Consider the following 15,512-nt stretch of genomic DNA (forward strand, 5'->3'; position numbering starts at 1 on the left):
TGCAACAGCAGAACGGCTAATTCGAGTTCCTATCGCAGCATGAAGCTCTAAAACCAAATCCCTTGCAGTTTCTTCGCGTGAACAAGGATATAAAACACTCTTCTGATGCACTTGTTGCTCTTGGTCGCCGTTGACCAAGGCTGTCTGTCAACCGATTCATTGCTTAAAAAAGCAGCTCCAGATTCAAATCTTTTGCGACTTCCATTTGTATTTGACTTCTCTCGATTATACCAATTTTTCGCCACTTTTGACCTTCACTTAAATGATGCTTTGATCCATAACTATAGAATACTGATCACTCTCAGAAACCATATTCCATTTAAACAGTACAACAGACCGGAATTCCAACATGCATCCATTGCGCACCACATTGTCAGTCACTGAATTTGCATATTTCTGGCGTTAACGTATGCGCGGAAATGCAATTTTGTGTTCAATTGTATATAATTAATAGAGGCGTAGCTAAGGTTTTCAGCGCCCGGGGACACCTAAAGATTTTGCGCCCCTTTCTGTATTCCAAGAATGGAAAACATTTCATTCTGAAATGTATATCATCAATTTGCCGCCCCCTGGATGCTGCGCCCGGGGACGGATGTCCCCCTTGCCCCACCCTAGCTACGCCACTCTTAATTAACGTAAATAATTATAGCATCGGGCATTGGTTGCAACATTAACTTAGTAAGCATATTTTTTCCTCATTATCCTTTAATTTTGATAACCAGTGTATATGGTGCAGCACGAGTTCTGTAACAAAATTGGTCTTAGGGCTTCAAAAGCAAGTCAGCAGCAAGACGCGTTAGAAGCGTTAGAAGCGTACTTGTTCATACTTAACGTATTATTTAAGCTATTTTTACAGTTTAAATATTTTTGAACTCAGAATTGAAATATCTACAAGTGCATGTAAGAAATATATCTATATAAGAATAAAATGAATTTAAATATTTATAGAAATTTGCAACAATTAATATTTATTTACCTACCACATAAATGTAATCTTATAAACATGTCTGTCCGGTCATGTACTTACAGAAAAATACTTGTGTGTATTCAGAAATATTCATGAGCATTCACTGATCCATCTATATAATGTAAAAGAAATGACAGACCTCCTGAGGAACAGGATAGCTTATTTGAATACGGGAAAGCATACTAGTCTTATCTGCTGAGGGGAAATGAGGACTTTCTAAAGAAAACTGGATCAAATTCATGTTTCAGATGTAAATACTGTGAAAACCTATCATGCAACCAGCGTTCGCATGGGTTCGAACTTGGGTGATACTACTAGTATTCAGTAGTCTTAATCATTCAGCCTGTGAAAGTCTCATAAAACCTCCAAAGTATAGGTGGAAAGAACTGAGCACCTTTGTCGCCTCATCCGAACTTCAGCCCTCTGTATTAGTGAAATTCTTAGTAACATGTTTCGTCTGATATTATTTCTTTATGCCTCTTGTTTTCATAAAGAGACAAATTAGTCCTTAACAATTTAGAATCAGCCATAATTTAAGTTTTAGAAGCTAGAAGTCATTTCTGGCCAATCATCCAAGATATAGGTTTTAATGTGGTTTTGCATGCGATTCTCATAGACTATCTTATAAGACCTACAAAAAGCTTCCGAAATCTGTATTTATCTATCTTAAACTGCTCAGGTAGTTGAACTGCATAAACATCACATGTGATTGTGTGACACAGCAAGTCGCTTTTCAAAAGGTAGAACGGATCAGTCTAGGAATTTTGTACCGTTTTTCACGTATCCTAATTACCTCTTTGCCTGCTCCCTTTTTCTCATTGACCTATGTTCATCGCCTTTGCTTTCCTTTTCATAGTGGTGCAGTTTCCGAGATGAGATGTCTACTCCAAATCCTTTTGACATCCTCACCGTCCCTCTCTGTCTTCTGACATCTCGCGAAGACGGTACTACTCACGTATAAGAATTATTTGAAAAATAAATGAATTTTATTCATTGTAAATTCCCGAATTATTTAATTTACTATATTCTGTATGGTTGCTAAGGCAGGCTCCACAGATACACTACCTATCAATTTTTGCAGAACTGGACAGGCTGATTGCCAGTACATTGTGCATTTCGATGTCCGACGAAAAATGCTTTCCTTCTGGAACATCTATGTGTTTGGCTCACTACTGTCTTCAACCTGTACAGACTGATATTATATATCTGGTATCGATTTTACCTGCCTTCTAATGGACTCATAGATAATATCAACCGAAAACGCTTAAGATAGCACTTATCTGCATCATTCGTTCTAACCAATGATTTTAATGACTCTTTGAGGAATCCTCTTTGAGGAAGTAAGGATAAGAACTTAAATATATAAACAGAGCTACTAAGTATGTCACTGCGTATGCCTCCATAATGATAGATAGCAAACCCATATCTACAAACTTAAAAGGCTACTTCACAGCACTGATCTGGTTATATGTACGCCATTACATCTATCATTTTATACATTTAGAATCTAGAGTGATCCATTCCCAATATTTGCGTCTTTTAAAGGAATATGAATGTTGGACATATTTAGAGTTCCAAGGTTTCTTTAAGAGTGAGAGACTTAAACTTGTTTCCCTCTCTAGCTTTTCTTACGAATGAAAAAGTAAGGTGTGTAAAAATAGATGATACTGTGAAGGCCGTTACTGATCTGTTGTCCAGGCGTTCAGAAACCACAAATCTGTATTCCTACGTCATCAGACAGACTTCCTAGATACATATCTAAAATCATAACAGAACCCTATGAAGAGAACTTTAGTTAAGACATATAAGGGAAACCCTAGTCTCAGAATATTAGCAATTCCATGCTGAAGCATTCGTTGACTAAGTCTTTTATTAGTTTCCCTTCTTACTCTTTGTAATAGAGGTTGTAGCAGGGCATTTAATGTTTGGCATTGAGAAATCCAAAAAACAAAACTTGGAAAAGTCAGAATTTCAATAATGTTCCGTTATATATTAAAAAATGCTTTTTACTATATTTGCCCATCAGCAGCCGAGCGGTAAAATCACTGAACACTGATAGTTCGGCCCGTGGTTCGAATCTCGGAGAATGGGCTGGCTGCATGGGTGTTTTCTTGATTTTCCCCATGTGTAACGTATATACGTGGCAGTTCCCTTTAAAGAGTCCTCCAAGAAGGCATCCCTCCCTTTAGTCAGATAGCCCTTGAATGTTTAGCTGCAATCAAACAAAACGAACGAAATCGCCAGAATTTTGCACTAACGAATCACCTACGCAAACTTCTGGGGGAGGATGGCATACTGCAGCCTTGATCATTATTTAGAAGAAAATGATAATACCTTTCCTAATCACAATGGTTTTCTAGAAAAGGAGATCAATACTGAAAATGTACTTCTGTTCAGAGCTATATTTTCTGCTTTTTTTAAGAGGAATCACTTGATGTCAATATTTTTGTGACAAAGAAAAAAGGGTATGAATTAGAGTTTTCTAAAATCTCTTCATTGTTGTTTGCAGAGACCTTCCAATTTTTAAACAAAAATTTCTCAAAGAACTGGTTGTTTCTCATAAAAACTGGTACTTTGTTGTTTTAAGTCATTAACTCTTTCCAAAATTTTTGGAGTGTTATGTTATGTAGGTTATTAAATTATCTGCAGTATCTGAAACCTTTTGGCTGACTGCCAATAACCATCAATATTTTTAATGGGCACTGCTGTTCTTTAGTTTAGTTTTAAAATCTGTTCAGTCCTTTTTTCACTGTCTTACACCGGTAAACTAGGTAGTGTGTGTGTGATTATGGCAAAGCCTCGAGGGCTATCTGCCTAAGGGGAGGGATGCCTTCGTGGAGGACTTTCTAAGGGAACTGGCTCGTATACACGTTACACATGGGGAAAACCACGAAAACGCCCATGCAGCCAGCCCGTTCGCGGGGTAAACTAGGTAGGCGTTCATCTCCACTGGCTGCCAATTCATAGGCCAGTAGTGATCTTCATGGGTACAAGTATTCTTGGATTTAATTTTAAAAAGTATCTAAATTTACTGCAATATCACATATCAGGGATCTTTAACCTGTAGGTCTCTGGCGATGAACAACTTTGGCAGGCATCCATGTTCTTCAATATAATTTTAATTAAAAATGCTATTTAAATTTAGTGCACTACTCTGTACTAGTGAATCTGTTTGTTAACAAGTGACAACCAAGCTTTAACTTTTTTTTGGATCGAATGTTATAAATTATGTAGGGGCTACCTTTCTCATGGAAACAGCCTCACATTAACTGAAGATTTGGAACATCTATTCACAGACTACGTGGTTTGCTTCTAGCAGTCACTGCACCTAAGGTACAAAAAGTTCTCTTTGATTTCAAAATTGTTTAGAAATCTGATCGTCCAGTGCTTAGTAACTACCATTCTTGGTACAAAATGCATCCATTCTGCACTCCTGCCTTCGGATCTCACGTCCAAAAGGTAACACAACTATTATTATGCCTGAATAGAGGATCTAGAAATATCCCTCTGCACATATGAAACTTTTAAATTATTTCAGAATTTTATTAAAGATAACAGTCATGTTCTTAACTGTAGCATTTTTATGAATACAGACAAGAATATAATAATTATATCTATACAAATGTTTCTAGGTTCCCTAATCACATCTGTTTGGCTGTTATGTATAATACAACACTACTTTAAATACCTTATATGGCATTGAACCTATGGTAACGTTTTTAAAAAGTACAAAATCTTTTTTATAGATATATTAAGTTTGTGATGAAGCCACGGTTAATTTTTATACTCCATAAACACAACGTGGTTTAACATAGTAAAATCTAAATTTTTTTTTGTAGTTTTTTCAACAGTTCACAACAATTTTATTTATATGTAGTAGTATTTTAAAACTGTACTTGGACGTATTCTTGTCTTTACTTACCAGTTTAGAAAATCTGGAAAATGTTTGGTATATACTTGATACTGTATAATGCATTTAATTTGCACCAACAAAACCAATTCTTATTTTTGTTTCGCTAATACCTTGCAAAGTTCATAGGATATGTTTCATGTTTTGCAGGTGTAATCTTTGGCATGAAAATACAGTTATATCTTGAACAGATCACTTCCACATACACAAATGATATACCATAACACAAAATATTCTGGTGAAATCCTATCTGAAATGATCTAAATTTTTGTGTCATGTTTCTCAGTATAAATCATACACACCAATACAGAACAGTATCTCGTATCTAAAAAATATTTTTTGGTTCCTTACGTATATCATTACAGTATTCATTTATGAAACCTCTCATTTTCTAAAAATGCAGGTTTTATTCCATATACTTTTGACACTTTGACGTTTTCAATCTGTAATAGTGCTCAACTAGACCCAATATTTAAAATTGCTTGTTGTAGGCTTTTTACACCCCTATTCTGCATATCACAATATTAGTTGCTGTTATAATCAGTCACATTTATTCATGCTGTGAGAGAAAAACAGCACAGTTCAACATTGATGAAATAATTAACACTTAATTCCAAGAACCATTCCTACTATATTATGATACAAATTTAAGAGATTTATGAATGTGTTAGAATTGTAAAGTTTTCCGTTTATGAAACATTAGGAAATGTGACTTCAAATGGTTGCTACAGAATATTACAAGTTTGAATTCATGCACTATAGAACCTCATTATTTTGGTTTAGTAGATTAATAATTAGATATCAGATTAGCATTAAGTTTTATTTTCTGAGTCATAGAGCATCCAAGAATAGAAATGATAATTAATTTAACACTTCAAAATATACTCATGTGCATGAAAATAACTGTAACTGATGCAAAATGGGAGAAAACATGGTCTTTGTAAAAGCAGTGTTTGTTCTTTAGTTATGAATGTTTAAATCAAATCTGGATTTTATGTATATGCTATTATTATTAAATTTAAATGAAATACATGTATATGCTTAGAGCAAATATTCACTTGTTTTTAATGTGTCAAACAATTTATGGATATTAAGAGTTCTGCAGAAAATTCAACTCTTTGAAACCATCCATGCAAATGGGAAACAAAGAAATTTCAGCAAGTACTTCTGTAATGACAGGAAATAATAATAGGCATTATCTAACTATTAAGTAACGATAAGACTTATTCTAGAATTAAAATTATTTAATTTCCTGAATGCTTTAATATAAGTCTGGCTACACTCTTCTGTGTGAAAGACCACAAGCCCTTTGCCTGACACACAAACTTTTAAGCCTCCTTATTTTGCAATAAATAGTTAAAAATTAAAAAATGGGCTGTAACTTTAGCACTCATTTTTCATAATTATTATAAGACCAGTATATTCATCTTTTTGATTAGCAGCAAGTTCACTCCTATTTCTTTGTTTTTGAATGTTGAAAAATTAAAATATCTAATTATTGGTAGCTCTTTTGATATTGGAATGTGTGAAAGTTTAATTTGTATACAGCTTTACGTACTGAAACTTAACAAATATGCAAGTACTCTTATTAACCAGCGAAAAAAAAAGTGTCCACATTTTTAAGTGACTATAGTGTTTTTTAATCTTAATCAATGAAAATCAATTGATATCATGGATGATGAAATAAAGAATGAAAATATATTTTATTTAAGAAGAAATTGGGATAATGTATTAGTCAATGTCTTGTAAGAAACACTACTTATATTATGCTTCATAGATATGACTAATTCCTAATATGTAGAGTAATTTTCAGTAAAAAATAATTCAACAATGGATAATTTTTTCCCCAGACTTTATTCAGAATACGTAATAATTATTTTACAAAGTTTTTATTCATCTTTTATTTCTGAAAATAAAGACATATCAGATAAAATTCCTTGACTAGAGTATAAATATTATTATTCAACCATATTACTCAAAAATTTATGAGTTTCAGTTTCAGAAAATTCTCCTGGCAGAGCTTGCTCTTGACTTTTAAATACATACCAGATTCCTGCCAATCGTTTACTGAAAAATAAAGAAGACTAAATTCAATTGTGAAACAGCCAAGATCACTAAAAACAATGCACTATTCATTTTGCAAACATAAGCCTGAAATATTAAAAATGATCAGATTGAGATCAGATATGAGATTATTTATAAACAGAAAAATTTGCAGTACTTGCATACTATCCCATTGGCCATGAAAATTGGTGCAGAACCACTAATCATTTCTGAGGAAATCCTTCACAGTCAATGGGATGAAGTGTTAAGTACAAATTCTCTGATTCCTCTTTAAAAATAAGAGAAAATTTTGGCATGTAGGTCCCCGAGAATGCATTGTTAACATAAAATGAACTATTCTCTATTATCCACAATTGGGGGTATCACCCTGGCCAAAAGGGTTCATTGTTGCCTACTTTAACAATTTTCTCTTATACTACCAAGTTACATACAAACATAAGCATTTTTATTTGTTTATTGGCCATATAACATCATTACAAAATAAAGCAAACTAAAAAAAAAAGTGTTTTTATAGAAACTGTATGGCAACAGATGAATTGCAAAATATTTGTCCATTATACTTTATATTTTTCAAGCATCACCAAAGGAATGGAATGCTGTCCTGAAAAACATTTCTTAATTTAAATTTCTTTAAATATATCAATCACTTAAAATTATATGCTTGTATATCAATTTCCGGAATTCAGTTATATTAACTGGCGTATTTAAACTTTGATTTCTAATCCTCTGATAAGCATAGTAGCATACTAAAACACCATAGCTCATATTATCAGTTTGCAAAATATGTGAAGGACAAATTATTTTCCATTTAGTGCTAGTAGCAAATATTTTAGCTAAAACCTCACACCATGTATGAATTAAAATTTGATACTCTTGCCCACATGATTTATTTTGTGGATCATAAAATTAAAAAACCATATCTGGAATATTTACTATTATTAATATCCAATGACAATTTAAATTTGCAGGGATAAAAAATAATTTCGCTGATTTCAATCTTGTTAGTAATGGATCTTTATTACAAAAATTTGGTTTAGGAATTTGTAAATTAGACTTAACAAAGGCAAAATCTTCATAACTGTTTAATATTTTAAATAAAAAAGCATCAATTATAGTATTATAGAGCCATCCTTTTCGAAAACATGAAGATACAGATTTAAACAAGTGTTCTTCTTCATTACTTATAAAAGGATCTATAGATTTTAACATATATGGTGTAATTTCAATATCATATATTTTTAAACATGATTTGATCAAATCTTTATTCATTCTAACATTTACTGAAAAGTTTTGCTCTGCTGATAAATTTATCTTTTCCTGTGTACAAGGTGGAACATTCTCAGTTAAAATATTATAAATATATTTTCTAAATTGAAGGGTATCTAAAGGAAGATTTAAGGCTAATTTATTTACATGTTGAAATGCATAATAACAGATGAAGACCCCACAACTGCTTTCATCATTTTGTAAAGCATGCGGTAGACACTGAATATCCCATGAACCGTTAATTTGTAACTCACTGTTAATTACATTAGACCATTTATTAGTTAAGTTTATGTATTTTGGATTGCATGAATTTATTAACGAGTCATATAAATAAAAGGTATTTTTCTTTAAATCTGCTATGATCAGAACCCAATGAGAATCAATGCAAGCAGGAATCAATAAATATTTGAAAGATTTCAAAGAAACAGGAAAAACATTTCCAAGTGATAATGCATCAGATAAGATAAGCTGGGTAATCGAGGAATCAGCAAAAGTATATTGATCATCACTTTCTAAAATTTTGTATAAAAATGCATTTATGATTACATCAAATAACCACCCCCTAACAAAATCTGTACAAACCGATTTTATAAAAAATTCTTCACTTTTACTGATATAAGAATCTAAAGACTTTAAAGCAATACGATTGATACTATAGCAGCCAATTTGTAAAATTCTTTCAGAAATATCTTCGCTAGATTTTAATGGAAGGGAAAATGATTTATTTTGATCAACACTGGTTAAATCACATAGATATTTATCACTGTCATTTAAATCAAATGCTACGGCTTTAAATTTAATTTTCTTTTCCACACATTCATTTATTTCTGGGTCATCTACATTATCATTAAAATCTTGATTCTTATTCTGCTGACATTTCTGTAATTTTCTCTTTTTAGAAGTTTTAAACAATTGTGGGTTAAGTTTTTGATTTGGTGAAACTGGACATGATGCACTTGAAACTGCTCTTGAATTTTCATTCGAGTTTAAAATACCTCTACATTCTGAAACTAATGAATTTAATGTTGTATGAACACACTTTAACATGACATTTTGGACTTTTGGTTGTCTTATTAATTGCAGTAATTCTTCTACAAGCTTTTCACATGCATTTACTCTCTGTTCAATACTTTGTGGATTGTAATGATTAACAGAATACACATTTATTGATTTCATACTTTCATTGCATTTCTGATTCGATTCAAGATTAATCCCCGAGGGATTAAACACCCAATCATTTTGTCTATTAAGGAATGAATGCACTTTATGTATATGTTTGCACAGCAATTTATCTAAGCAATTGCAGTGATACAAGTGACTACACAATAAGACACATGATACTTTAGGGCATCTATAAAAGCAAAAATCCTGACACGGACAAATTTCAAAAAGACGCTGCACAGTATATATTTTATTTTTTGTCTGAGAACAAACAGTCCAAGAAGTATCAGAGCATTTATTTACATTATTGTCCCTAATTTTTAGTCCTCTCTGATGCCTACTTAAACAAGAAATGGAATTTCTGGGAGATACATTAGTGTATAATTTATAGGTATGATTTAAATATTTATCTTTCTCAATTGTCAGAAGTGTAGAAATTAAAATATCTAATCGTCTATTATGTCTCCGCTTAAAATAAACAGTTTTCAACTGATTGTGAAAAGATTCACAGTACATGTTAGTATCAGTAAATGCATGTGGAAAGTTCCGATAACACAAAGCCCATTCCTCTAATCTATTTTTATAATTTTCAGAAAAATATTCAATAAAATCTCTACTTTTCCTAGAATAGTCATTCAAAAACTTACTTATTTGATCATGAAAAGTGATCTGGTTTCTTTCATGTAATATATTTGTTAATTCTCCTAGCATTTTTTGTCGCACTTCCTTATCTACCACTTTAGAATTTAGTTGCCGGAACCAACTTTGGCGTACGTGCCACGAACATAAAAGATGCTTAACATCTTGACCAAAAACCTTTGAAAATGCAGGATATGTAACTTTGTCATCATCTGTCATTACACAGTTTACATATAAATTTGATACACGACACTTTAAACTATTAAATAAACAATAAAGAGTGTCAGCATCTAGAAAATTAGTAATAAAATGAGCAACTGGATAGCCACAACCAAATTTATCAGGTACTATAAGATTAAGAAGGTAAAAATCATACTGGTTAGTCTTATGTGTAGATTCGATACATAAAATCTCTGTACAACCTTTTATCATCATTTCTTTCTGTTCACGCGTCTGAAGACCAAGAGCAAACGATACTTTATGATTTGGAAGATTATCTAGATCAGTTGGACCGTACAAAGTTGAATTATTCTGAGGCTTATATAATAACACAGGATTGTATGCTTCACATTTTAAAGTTTCAATGATTGAATTAACAGAAACTGCATCACTACTTGGACGCAATGAATTGTTTAAATATCTAGAATAAGCAGAAATAATTTTACGGGAGACAAAGCTTTCCTTTACAGGGAAATTATTTCTATTCTCGCGATTTCCTGATCCATCTTGTAAGATATCCCTTATTTTTTGTGGAGGCACAGACAAACGTAAATTTGCTTTTATCAAACACCGCGTACTTTGTTTCAATGGCTGATATTTACAATTTTCAAACTTTTGCTCATGATTATGTTTAGGAAAGTAAAAAACAGAGATTTTATTCATTTCTTCACAAGTCCATATTCTGACCGGACAACATACACTTTTTGAAACTGTACCTTTTTCATTTTTCCGACTAGTTTTTTTTTTCAAAATCAGAATAACCTTGTGTGGTAAACTGACAACAATAATAATGATAAGTTTTAGAATTTTTCGTTACTTTAGAAAACTTTCTGAATGAAGTAAATGTCGAGGTTCCTTCCAGTTCTAGCCAATCTTGAAAATAACTCATTGTTTCAAATGAATATTCTTTTAAGTTATTTAAATTATGTTCATCTGCTAAATGCTTATTAAAATTGAAAACATATGTAAAAGACTTATGGCAATCAGGTATGAAGCATACATACAATTTATTAACTTCTGTGCAAAATTTCTTATGTTTAAAAAATGATAATTTTCAAGGATAACATTTATTACAATTTAGACATTTCCGAGGGTAAACAGATGAAAAATTTTGTTTTAAATCAGGTACTTGTTTATTTTAACATTTTTTTTTTTTTTTTTTTTGGTTATAAAATGAATTCTTCGATTTATAAGTTTTTAAGCATATTTCACATTTACGAAGATAAGCCATTTCTATTTTATCACTAATACATTCTTTGGTTTCTAATTTTTTAGCACTCAATACATTATCAATGTTTATAAGAATATTACTCTGAGGAGAAGTTATTGAAAGTTTAAAATTTTCAGTTTCAAGTTTTTCTTTGCAATTTTTTTTATGATTATTAAAAGAATTTTTAGTTTTATAGTTTTTTTTTTACAAATATCACATTTTCTAGGATAAAGCGATGGTGCATTACAGTCAATTTCGGACCCCCCTCCAGTCAGAATAGGACACATAGACTTATTTTTCCTCACTTGACAATTAATTTCACTGCTTTCTACATGATCTTTTAGTAAACAAAATTTATTAAAGTGAAAGAAACTTAGGCCTGAACTACAAGAAGTGCTTTTTCTGGTCATAGAAATGTTCTTTTGCTGCAAAACATAACTAGAGGCAAAGTCAGAGTAAAAATCATCTTTTGTTGTACACAATTTAGGTTGTGAAATATCAAAATTTGTTGAATCATTTTTTAAACTCCCTTTGCCACTAACAGAAGCACAATACAATGGATAACAATCACTGAAAGAAACAGCACTTGCCTGCTGTACACTGAAACAGCACTGCCTGTTGTGTTACAACCAGCAGCAGTGACTGCATTCTTTAGTGATGATCCCATGTAGGCCATTACACTTCTTAGGCGCAAAACAGCTGAAGCAGCATTCTTCAGATGCAAACTGCCACTAACAGTCAAATCCCTCCTTGGACACAAACCATCACCAAAAGCACGAATTGGTTTCTTCTGAAAACTAGCAATTGGGACAGTAGTGTTCGTAGAAGAATTAACAGTGGAACTAGCACTGCTCCTCAGAAAACGGCCAGAACCATGGACTGCAACACGCCTGGAGGAGTCAACATCAGCAAGGATATCATTTCTATGACAGGGGCTGGGAGTGACGTTATTCCTTGAATGCAAACCAGAAGCAGCATTCTTCGGATGACAGCCAGTACCACGGACACCAACAAGTCTAGAATGACAGCCAACACCAGGAATGACAACATTCTCAGGACTTAGGCCAGGGGTAGCAACGTTCCTTGGACGCAAATCAGAACCAGAACGAGGGACGGCAGCATTCCTTGGACGTGAACTAAAACCATTGACATACTTAAAATGAGAGCCAACACTACATATGGCAACATTTCTAGGATGACATCTAGGTTTAGTCCCATTCCTTACATGCAAACCAGAACCAATTCTATGAACAGAAGCGTTCCTTGGGCGAGATCCACCACCATGGCCAGCAATGCAAAGAGACCGAGAGCTAGCATCTGGGTTGGCAACGTTTTTCGGATGTGAGCCAGGGGTGGTATCATTTTGCAGATGCAAACTAAAACCATCTGTGTGGTTAACAGCATTCTTTGAATGAGAGTCACCACCATGGACAACACATTTAAAACGAGATCCACCACCAGAAATAGCAACCCTCTTCAGCCGAGAGCTAGAAGCAACTTTAGCAGCATTTCTCAAATCAGAATTAGCCTTCTTAGTAGCATCTACAGCACAACCATGCTTTAAAACAGTTGAATAGAGAGGATAAGAAGGGCTTGCAGAAACAAAAGAATCACTCAGAGGTGGAAAATCCAATGTAGTAAATGAAACACAAGGCAATACAAAAGGACTTACCTTTGTAGAAACTGGCTTTGAAGTCAAAAAAATCTTGATATTATCCAGGAAAACTGCCGCAAGTTTCTTGTTCCCCAGACGGTTTAGATGTAATCCATCCCTAGCCAATAACTTAGCTCCAAAATGATGAGACGACCTGCAAATAAAAAACGCTTCTCGATTTTGGCAGTACTTTTCAAGTTGAGAATTAATTTCTACAATCTTTCTATTAATTACCTGTAAACGGTTCAAAGCTGCTACTCGCTGATTTAAAGTTGTGAAAAAATCTTCACCACGTGGTAGGATATCTGAAATGATAACATTGATATTCGGGTTCAAACGTTTAATATCCTTAAAGAGGCAATCGTACTTTTTAAGAATATCTTCAACACTGTCATTCGAATTGTTGATACCAACATGTACCAAAATCAAATGGTATCGATTGTCCAAAAAGGATATCTTACGTCTTAAACTTTCTATCGTTGCACCAGGAAAAGAATGTAAATCTACTTCATAATTCAGAAGATTCGCCGGTAAATATTCATCCAAATATTTAACCATTGAATCTCCAATTATCAATTTCATCTTTTTTGGTTGCATATCGGCAAAACAAACAACTACAAATCGAAACACAGATCAATAATTATATATGCTGTAAATAAAATGCAACTATAAATTAAATGAAAATCAAACACTAATCATAAATATAACAAAATACAAATAATTATTAATAGAAAAAAAGAAGATAAATAGCTGAAGGAAAGCGAGAAAAATGGCGCAAAAAATACACACCTCACACTCGCTAATTAACACGTGAACTAAATTAGCGCCAATTCTTGACCTCGCGGAAAAATTTACGGGAAAAAAATAACGCCAAATGCTCGCCAAGCTTTGTTGCCAACGGAGATATCAAAGGTACATATCCGGTGATGACGTAGAAGACACTTCCGGGTTCAGATTTGCGGAATTCTGTAAAACTCAACGTCATCACACTAGGAGGCGTAGTTTTGAGTGGAGTTGAGTTGTTCGTAGACTACTGATTGAGTTGTAGACATTCCTGCTTTTCATTTAAAGTTAGTTTTTTAAAAATTGGCAACGGGAAATATTTTCTGCATCTTAATTTTGATGAAATGGCGATGCTGCCCTCTCTTGACGAAAAAGTGAATTATATGTTTTAGAAATATATTTTTAAGTCTAGTGTTAAATTATTCAATGCGCGACTCTGAAAACAATGTAAAAGAAACAAATATAAAAAAGACTTTCCTTTAATGATAGTTCATCATGTCATGAAAATGAAACTACAAGATAATTTGTTTTTGTTACTCAATTTTATTCTGATACTTTTATCCTTTCTAGTTTTCCATGAAACTTTAACTTATTTCTTAGGTTTTCTGTTCATAATAACATATTCATTTACTGTCATATTTTTTTAATACTTAACGTTTCTAATTTGTAATATTTTATTTAATTTCCACATACTATTTTTTTCCCACCTTTCATAAATTTCAGCATACCCTGATTTTTAACTTATATGTTATATTTCACAAACGTTCCCACACATGCTGTTTATTTGTTACACTACTTAATTTTAGATGCAATTTCACATTTATTTTAACGTTATAATGTTCAATATATTCTGAATTTTAACTTCATTTACTTTTTTTAAACCATTCTAGTATTCTATACACACTTTAACTTAGTGGTTTGAAATTCTATTTAAAAAGAAACGTCTATTTTTCGTGATCTTAGTTCTTTTGCTAAATTTCCTACAGAATTTCTAATTTCTTTCACATGTTCAACAATATTTTCCTTATATTACCGAATATTTTTTTAAAAACTTAAGTCTATAACTCTTAATTGCTTTTTTTTACGTTCACGATTTCCCTTCTGTGTTTATATTTCTTAATTCTAGTTTAACTTATTTATTATAATGTTTTTATTTCCGTCTCATCACTCGTAATTCCAACATTTTATCCCTTTTTATTCATTTTGACGATATAAATTGTTTTGATTTACTCCATATTCAAATATTTCCTTACAATTTTTATAATACTTGTTTTATTCCTCGATCATAATAGATCATCTACAGGTTTTACTCAGAAATTTCCATTCACAACTTTACAGTTTAATACCATTTATATCTAAATGCATTTCTTTCTCATATAGTTTTATGGTCTTCAAAGTTTCTAACATCATGTTTAGTTTTAAATCCCGATTACCTTTAAGTGTGTTGATAATTTTCATTTCTAATTTTACAACCACGTTCAGTGTTTCATCCACACATACCAAAATATTTCTTACATTTTCTGATATTTAGTCTATGTCATATTTCAGTACTTCAAATGAATTTACACTGCTCACACTATTATTTTTCCATGTTTTAGAGACACTAATTATACTAATTTTACTATTTTTCCTGCACTAA

At 32.3% G+C, this 15,512-nt stretch overlaps 1 protein-coding gene across 2 annotated transcripts; it reads right to left on the minus strand.

Annotated features, from left to right (window-relative positions):
* Positions 1-6,745: 6,745 nt before the first annotated feature.
* Positions 6,746-13,872, minus strand: LOC146992926 (platelet-activating factor acetylhydrolase IB subunit alpha2-like). 2 transcript variants are annotated; one of them, XM_085810087.1, is made up of 2 exons: positions 13,109-13,872; positions 6,746-6,944 (listed from the first exon to the last, which is right to left on the minus strand). In XM_085810087.1, exons 1-2 carry the CDS (start codon positions 13,685-13,687, stop codon positions 6,942-6,944), a joined length of 582 nt encoding a protein of 193 aa, XP_085666213.1. In that variant the 5' UTR covers positions 13,688-13,872; the 3' UTR covers positions 6,746-6,941. The 2 variants fall into 2 exon arrangements, with proteins under 2 accessions (XP_085666213.1, XP_085666211.1); XM_085810085.1 differs by having other exon boundaries at positions 6,746-6,961.
* Between the last annotated feature and the right edge of the window lie 1,640 nt (positions 13,873-15,512).

This window comes from Stegodyphus dumicola, chromosome X2 (genome assembly GCF_044657685.1).
Source record: "Stegodyphus dumicola isolate Sdum_Otavi_A_Nest chromosome X2, ASM4465768v1".
Taxonomy (NCBI): domain Eukaryota; kingdom Metazoa; phylum Arthropoda; class Arachnida; order Araneae; family Eresidae; genus Stegodyphus; species Stegodyphus dumicola.

Bases quoted from the DNA above. Each gene is read 5' to 3' on its own strand.
- LOC146992926 (XM_085810085.1), bottom strand. From the start codon at position 13,687: ATGCAACCAAAAAAGATGAAATTGATAATTGGAGATTCAATGGTTAAA. The intron at 6,962-13,108 runs GTAAGTCCTTTT...AATTGAATTTAG, and splicing joins CAAAGCCAGTTTCTACAAAG to TCTTCTTTATTTTTCAGTAA.